General features: G+C 50.0%; 1 protein-coding gene across 1 annotated transcript in view; it reads right to left on the reverse strand.

Moving 5' to 3' along the window:
• The window catches only part of TTI1 (TELO2 interacting protein 1), a 13879-nt gene extending 5706 nt beyond the window's left edge, over nt 1-8173 (reverse strand). The window contains exons 1-6 of the mRNA XM_009893383.1: nt 5875-8173; nt 5199-5384; nt 4244-4392; nt 3244-3384; nt 1602-1806; nt 876-963 (exon numbers count right to left, since the gene is read on the reverse strand). Of these exons, the coding sequence (XP_009891685.1) occupies nt 876-963; nt 1602-1806; nt 3244-3384; nt 4244-4392; nt 5199-5384; nt 5875-8173 (3068 nt within the window). The remainder of the gene's footprint in view (nt 1-875; nt 964-1601; nt 1807-3243; nt 3385-4243; nt 4393-5198; nt 5385-5874) is intronic.
• Between the last annotated feature and the right edge of the window lie 17 nt (nt 8174-8190).

Here is an 8190-nt window from a genome sequence, read left to right on the forward strand (position 1 = left end):
TGCTGAACCTGCTCCCCTCAGGGGAGGGGAGGGTTGGCCACACAGAAAGAGGGGGGGGGGCTTTTCCCCTCCGTCCTTCAGCAGAGACAAGAGGTGCACGGCTTGCTTATTCACTTTCCACGTTCTGTAACCGGACTCGTTTTGTCTGCTGAAATCTCTGGCCTTGTTTCCAGGTGACAACATGTGACAATAGTGATTTCTTACCCTGACAGCAGGAACACGCTGAGCAGGATTTTGAACACCGAGCAGCAAAGTATGTCTGTCAACACTTCATATTGCTGATGTGTGTTCACCTAAACTGTTTGTGCTCTTTTAACCTCTCCCAGCCTTCTCAGAGCAAGACTAGCACCAAGACTGACAGCTTCCCAAACAAACTCCGGTCCACCTAGCAGAGCCTGCATGGATGTGACCGCAGGAGCCCAGGGAAAATGGAAGGATAACAGAAGTAAATCCCCCAGCCTGCAGAAGGTATTAAGTGATAAAATACATCGGAATGTCCGGTATATTCTCCTGCATAGCTGTCTTCCCCTCTGCAGTTTTATGCCATCAGTGAGCCAAGAGCCCTAAGCGTTCTAGCATAGGAGGTGGTTAGAAAAAAGCAAGTAGCACATCCTCCCCCTCTGTCCCCAAATGCATCGTGAGGTAATCTGAAAGTCAACCGTAACTTGTGGGCAAGCTAACCTCTCTAGCTCATTTTGGGTAGTAATTGATACTTCGCCAGGGAAAGGGGTTAACTTCCATGAGAGACCCTGTTGTACAGGACTCAAACACGCCGGAGGGAGGAATGGGAGAGGTGCAAAAGGAAAGGGGTTACTGTGCTCCCTCTGTCCCGCATTACTTGTACACCTGATACACCTGCATTTAAGAGACATTACCTCTGGGCAGCTTCTTGCAATTTCACGGGTTGCTTGGCGCTGAGGTAAATCAAGCAGGCATCTGCCACTTTATTCAGGTCACTCTCGCCTGCAGAAATGGAACATAAAAGAAGGATAGGAGGTAACCTACTCAGCGGCTGCTGCCTAACAGAATGAGCTCTAAATTGGCAGCAAGTGGCTTCTGAGCCTTTGAACTGCCTGACCCAGAGCTCTTCTGACCTCACCTCTTAAGCATCTTGCTGCAAAGCTAGGAAAGCAATCAAGGGCATTGAGAGGAAAAGAGCAACTAGCCAGCAAACCTTCTCCCTCATCAAAGTCAGCTCCAGAAATTTAACCTAGGAGAATTTCAGAGAGTTTCATTCAGCAGAAGAATGCGACGTGCTGCATTTAAAGGGTCACACAGAGAGATGCCCCAAAATGGAACCAGTCAACTTAGCCACAAGTCTTATCTGGGCTCCAGTTTTTCAGTTAATTAAGAACAAAGCATGGCCCAACAGGTCTCCTATTTGTCTCTTGGGGAGTAAAGAGTGACCAGCACCTCTTTACAGAGCTCTCAAAGAGCCCGGCAGGACCTGAATGGGATGAGGCTGGAGAAGATCAGGAAATCAATCCCATGGGGTAGCAGAAGGATGAGAAACAAGCGTGGGCCTGGGCGGCCGAGATGAAAGGAGAAGAGATAAGTCTGGCATAGATCTTATACAACCTGGTACTTTCGCTGGAACTCACCCATGTCCAACTTCTCGCACAGAGAACCCAGTCCCTGCAACACAGCCAGCTGCAACTTGAAGGCAAGCGTGTGGTTGTACACAGGCCCGGCTCTGGCACTTGCTGGGGCTTGGCTGAGGAGGGAACTGGTCAGCTTAGGCAGGACATCTTTGGAGAATCTCTGCCTCAGAAAGTCCCCACACTTTTGAGCCAGGGTACAGAGCACCTAGTGGAGAAATGTCAGTTACTGGAGGGTAAGCGCACACACAGGTCTGGGAGGAGCTCCACAATCCTCACCAGCTTGGGGGAGGAGGCATTCGTTCTCCCTTGATAATTCTTTTGCAGTTGAGAGCCATGTGATCACACCTGCCACAGTTTCCCATCACGAGCAGAAGGCAAATGCTCGATGGGGAGGTTGAGTGACCTGCACCCTGCTCTCCAGTTTCACATGGCTAACCTCCCGGGACTGCCCCTCTCTCATTAGCACAGTAAAGGTAAGAGTAGTTTGTGAAGTCTTGTTCAGAATTGCTGGAGGAGCCTCTGATGGAATATGCCATTAAAATTTAAATAACCTTTGCAGTGGAAACAGTCCAAGCATACCAGAGAACAGAAAGGCCAATTGGCTACAGCATAGGGCACCCAGCACTACTGGTGTGTGCCCAGGATATAAACCAAACTGGTCTAGAGAATGGCTTTAAATACATGAAAAAATGAATTAGGGATCCACGGGGCCAACCCACATGGCAAAAACATGTTTCTCTCTTGGAACTTCACTAAGTTCCTGGCCTTAGTGTGCAGGACTGAGATGCTGGTTATGTTGTATTTGGCTTACACTGATACCACGCTTCCTGTCCTGAGATTTAGGAAGGAAGACGCTCCTGGAGGATTTCTTGTAACAGAACCCAAACTCAGTGCTAATTGTAATGATCCCTTGAACTTTTCAAGAGTTAATTCATTTTTGTGTAGCAATCTCTCCCTTATTTTAGGGCAGGAACATGTGAGGTACAGCTACTCTGAAATTCTAGTGTATGGCTTCTTGAATTTGGTGAATCAAAACTCTCCTTTTATTCACACTGAAAGATTCTAAAATGAATCTCATTCTGCACAGCAGAGGAAGCCCTGTGAAACCCTGGGGCTGGCAACCTCTGGAAACATGCTTTATTGTCCAGCTTGTGAGCCAGGAAGAGAATGCAGTCAGTTGACACGCTCAGGAGCTCTTTAATAGTGTTGTTATGAGGCTAAGCCTTTGGTTAATGTCCCCCCTTCCCTGCCAATGCCTCAGCTGCGAAACAATCCCTTCTCTTCAGTCTAACACTTCCAAAGGCAGGTGGGTGCTGAGACTGTGGCTCCAGCAAGGACAAGTTGCACTCTACGGTGCCTCTTGACAGCTGCTTAGGCTGTAAAAGAACTGTTTTTCTACTTCCTGCAATAACCACTAATATTGCTGTTTCCCCAAGGAACAGTGGCAAGGTTTTATCTGTGGCCAAGCTGCAGCGGGAGTGGTACAAGCCTACCCACTGCAGGGTGGTGACCCTGCGTTCCAAAGCACGTTTAAAAATCACTCCACAAGCTCAGCGCTTCTCTCCTGGGCTGCAGCAATGCCTGAGCCGCTTGCCTTCTAAACACCGGCCTGAAGGCTGTTGGCAGAGATTCGCTGCTGTACCTTGAAGGCTCTGAGCACTGCCAGAGGGTCATCGCTAATCAGCCGGGTGACGAGAGCTGGCCAGACACGATGAGCCATGGGAAGCAGATGGTTTCCGTGAGGATGCAGCACAGTTACACAGAGCTCCAACACGTCCAGGACCTGGGAAGGAGCGGTAGGTAACAGACTTTGAGTGCTGCAGCACCGGCAGCACCAGGCATTTAGGTGGATCCCCAGTGTCAGGCTGGGGAGCCAGAAGAAATAATGGCTTTAATACAAAAGGGTACAGTTTTACCTCAGCACGAACTGGGATAACAGAACAGTGCACAGAGTACAGGCCTGTTTGGAAAGGGACAAGCAGCACAGCGACATAACTTGTGCTGGGTTACAGAGGGGGCTGGAACCAGGGCGTGATTCCTGGCCGGATCCCGCAGGCTGAGCTGTGCACTAGGACCCTACTGCTCCTGTGGCACGGCAGCAGGATCACCTGGTAGGGCTGGGGCCTCTGTGGTAAGAATCTGGGTTATGCCTCACTGCTGCATTTTCTGTCTCGCTTTGCAGTTTAAAAGGAGGCCACCTTCAAAGGATTTTCATAATTAAAAAAAACCCCAGGCTTTTAGCCCTGCTTATCATCACCCCAGCAACTTCAGAAATGTTCATCAGTCTGTGCGCTACAGTCTGAGGAAGGGGGATGGGAGGCCTAGATGGAAGAAAGATGCTTCTGCTTTTTCCACCAAAGGCTGAGGCACAAGACTTGAGTATCATGAGCATCAAGGGAAGGTGCGTGATATGCAGCCACCCTTTAGATTCTGTCCAGCCTGGCTGCCGTTGGTAAAACAGACTACTCCCAGAAAACTGCCTCTCTTTCTCTTGCCAGACTTGGAGCGTCTGTCCTGAATAAACATATGGCAGCACTAACCTCATTACAGCAGGAAGCCCAACACGCATCATGCACATGTTGACGAACTACCAGCCCCCTTCGTGGGCACCACCTGTCCCTTCAAAGCCGGCGTTTACTAACCTTCAGCCGCACTCGGAGGTTCCCGTCAGACAGCAAGTGGATGCACCTCTCCATCACATCTTTGGCCAGTTGAGCATGGCTTGGCAGTGGAGTTTCTCCTTCTGTGTCAGAGTTGTTTGGCTCTGGCTTAGGAAGGGGGGGAACATCATCTGGAAGACAAAACCACTACTGAAGCCATGAAAATGACTTGGAAGCTCTGGGAGAACACAATACCCACTCACAACTACTCTGCAAGTTCCCAAGTGAGGCCTTTGGCATTTTTTAACATATTTAGATATAGTCAAGTCTACGCTTGAGTTCTGTGAGTTACAACGTCAGATTCAGTTAAGAGTGTGGGACTAGGGAAGGTTTGCTTTCTTTACTGGACAATGCAGTTGGTTTGACATTTGCAGTCTCTCCTCACCATGGACTTATTTCCCATTGATTTTTATTAAAAATGAAAAGCCTGGGTATTTAAAGATGAAGTACTTAAAGGTCAGGATTGCAGCATAGCCCAGTAAAGACTAAAAAGTTCCCTATATGAATGTCTGCAGGGCCTGTCAAGGCCAAGTGAGAAGGGAGTGGTGGCATCATTAGCCAGGAGAAAATGGTGCAGGAATTCCCAAGGGAGGGCGAGGAAAATGCAGTAGGATCCCGGAAAGAGGAAACTTTGGGTCCTGAACCCAAATGGCCTGTTATGAGGTAAGAAAAAACATAGTGTCCTTGTGTCTTAGAGCCACACAAGCCTTGATCTGCAAGCATTTCAATTCCTCCCACCGCCACTCCTGGAACAAAGCAAGAACACCCAGCAGCAACTTACATGAGCTATGGTCAGCTCAAAGCAGACCTGAGACTGTCAGGAGTGTGCTGGGCTTTCAGCCTGGGCTCAAGCCCCCATCTGACAAAAGGAAACCTCAGAGATCACTGTCTTTCTCTGAGCTGAACATACTCTTCTCCAGTCACGCACAGTACTGACCTGTCTCCTCATCCCCCGTGTCAGAAAGATTGCCCTCTGCGATCTGCTTCTGTCTGACATAGTCAAGAAAGAATTGTTCCACTTCTTGCCTTGTCACCACCTGCTGCCCCTGGGACAAAGTCCTGCTCTGCCACTCGGCAGTCTGCTTTTGTTGGTGTTCCTCGCAGGACGATCCAAACCACTGCACTGCAAAAAAGGAAGTGATATGTCACTAAGCAACCACGATCCCCTCCTGCAAGTCAGCAAGGTACCACAGACTCCTTGAGAGATGAACGTGACTCTCAGGTCTCATGGGACTGAACTACAGAATCAGGCACCTTCTGTCACATCACCGTGACCTGCCTGATGGTATGGGAATGTTAAACCCTGATGCAAACAGGAAAACACTCCACGTGCTTCTACAGAAGGTTTATGGGAGCAGTAAATCCATCCTTTCTCAACTACTAAAGGCCACGTTCCTGCAAGTCTGCAGGTCAGACAAACAGAAACTGGTTGTGGAGAGGGGAAGCTATTGGTGATCTTTGCTTGAGAGCTGGCCCACCAAGCAAAGCAAAGTTGCCATCATGCTGCAGTGCCTCAGTTACTTGAAATCTCCCATGCCAAGTTGAAAGGTCAAAGATAAGTACCCTTAGTTACAGTAAGACTGAATTACACGAAGTAAACGTAATTTAGATACCTAAAGCTGTCATTACTGAGTGGAGAACCCTGAGGAAGGTGGAAGCCTGGTTATTGTAAGACTGATCTAGTGTAGACAGGACATCTTGGATAACATCTTCTATCAGTGGCAACAAGCTGGCATCTGAATGCCTCAGCATAGTGTCCAGGACCTGGGAAGCATGTGGCTGATGTGCCAGCTGGCGCAAATTCAGGGAAATCCCATTCACCAGATAGTCAGAATTCTCATTAATCAAACACTGCACAGAGTCGTAACTGCAGGCCTCGCATATGTCTACCAGAGTCCCCAGTGCTGTCTCACTGATGAGCAGGGTCTTGTCACCAGCCTTCTCCAACACAGGGTAGAGAGCTGACAGCAGAAGCAACCGGAACTCCTTCCCGAGGACAGCAGCAAAGCAGCCGACACCTTCCAGCTGGATGCAGATCTGCCAGATGTTGCTGTTCATGGTGCGGGTTGTTACGTGTGGCTCTGGAGACGGAAGGAGAATGCTGCTGCATGTGCCTCCTGGACGGGCACTGACTCCTGAATGCTGCACAGAGTGTTCGTGGCTGATTTCTTCTGTATCAATGCTAGTGATCAAATACCAGTTCGCCTGGTCTGTATACTCATCGACAATGGACATTATAGACCCTTTGAGATCATCCATGTTCGGTGAAACTTCCCTCTCCCAAAGGACATCCACTCCCACTCCAGCAGCTCCTGCAATCAGCTCATTGAGGACCATCGCTGCCTGCTTTCGGTACATGCCAGATTCGCTGTACAGCCCCATGAAATGGTCCACAAGCAAATAGAGGTTCCCGTAGTAGCCAAGAACACGACAAACTTGCTGAAGGAGCTGGAAAACTTTCTCCTCCGTGAAGAAGCGGAAGTATTTCTTCTGACATCTGCCTTTCCGTCCACCATGCTGCAAGGAGCCCGAAGATCCGCATACACTCTCGCAGCCCCAGCGTCTGTCTTCCACTATCTTCACATCTGTCACATCCAACTCCAGAACTTGCATCAGCGCTTTGGATAGACGGTGGAGGTGGGATACGGAGTTGAGGACAATGTTAATCTTGGGGCCTAGTAGCTTCAAATAGCCGAGCAACAAGCTCAACGTGGAAACCTTGCCCGTGTCATCCTGAGAGTTCACGAGGCGAGGAAGAGCTGTGGCAAGGGAATGGAGGTTCTCAGAGAGGACATCAGCAAGAGCCCTGTTCTGTGCTACAATCCTCTGCTCTGCAATGCCTTGCAGAACCTCGTTACACCTGCTTTGGACTTCGCTGTTTTCATCGTTCACCAGCCCAACCAAAGCCTTTAAAAGATGACTGAATGAGTCCACCAGCGACTGACTGCAGTTCCTCAGTAAGTGGTGGACCAATTCCACCAGCTCCAGTCTCACTTTCCAGTGGGGGTGAACTGAAGAAAATTCAACCATTTTCTGCAGGAGAAGAGAGAGTTTTTCAGCAGTACTTTTACTCCAGTCAGGTCCTCTGTGGACCATTAGTTCTGATATTCTGCTTTGTTCTGCTGGCAGCTTTTCTTTATTCTTTGGGATTCTGGCTAGCTGTGCATCAGCCATTACCAAGCCAACAATCAGATAAAAGAGTCTGATGGCAGAAACAGTGGGTTTGTGACCTTGTTTGACATCTCCAGTAATAACCCGAGACAGCGTAATGGAAATCCCAGGCAGAAAAGAAGCAAACAAATCCCCACATTGCTGTGCCTCGTCTTCATCTAGGTGTCGATGCTCTTGGCAGTCACACTGCAGAACTAGGACCTGTAAGCACTTCAAAGCAGAGATCTTAATTTGCCTTGCTCTTTCTTGCTCTGCTAGGCCCAGAAGCAAAGATACAGCAAATCCTAAGAGAGGAAGGGTGGAAGGTTGATACAGAGACAAGATAACATCCCCATAAGCTGAATGCATCAGGGTGTGGAGTGCCTGGATTACAGCCAGCTTCAACTCCTCTGACAGGGAGGCTGGTTTGCTTGAGCCAGACGGGGGAGAGAGGCACGTGCAGAGCTCAGAAAAAAGCTCCTGCAGGAGCTCCTGCTTCTTCACGCAGGTCGCTGCGAGGACGGAGGAAATGCACTGCACCACGCTCTGCACCAGGCGCTCCTGCTTGGGCCCCGGCACCTTCAGGGCAAAGCGCAGGGGGAAGAGGACGTACTCCTGCAGCTCCTGCAGGGCCGAGGCGCTGACCGCCGCCAGGTGGGCCTGCAGGCGCGCCACGTTCTCCACGGTCTGTACCCTCGTCAGCTGCACGCAGACGGGGCGCAGGGCCCCGAAGGCCTCCTGGGGGGTGTCGAAGACGGCCATGCTGGGGCGCCGGCGGG

This window comes from Charadrius vociferus, unplaced genomic scaffold, assembly GCF_000708025.1.
Source record: "Charadrius vociferus isolate BGI_N301 unplaced genomic scaffold, ASM70802v2 scaffold259, whole genome shotgun sequence".
NCBI lineage: Eukaryota > Metazoa > Chordata > Aves > Charadriiformes > Charadriidae > Charadrius > Charadrius vociferus.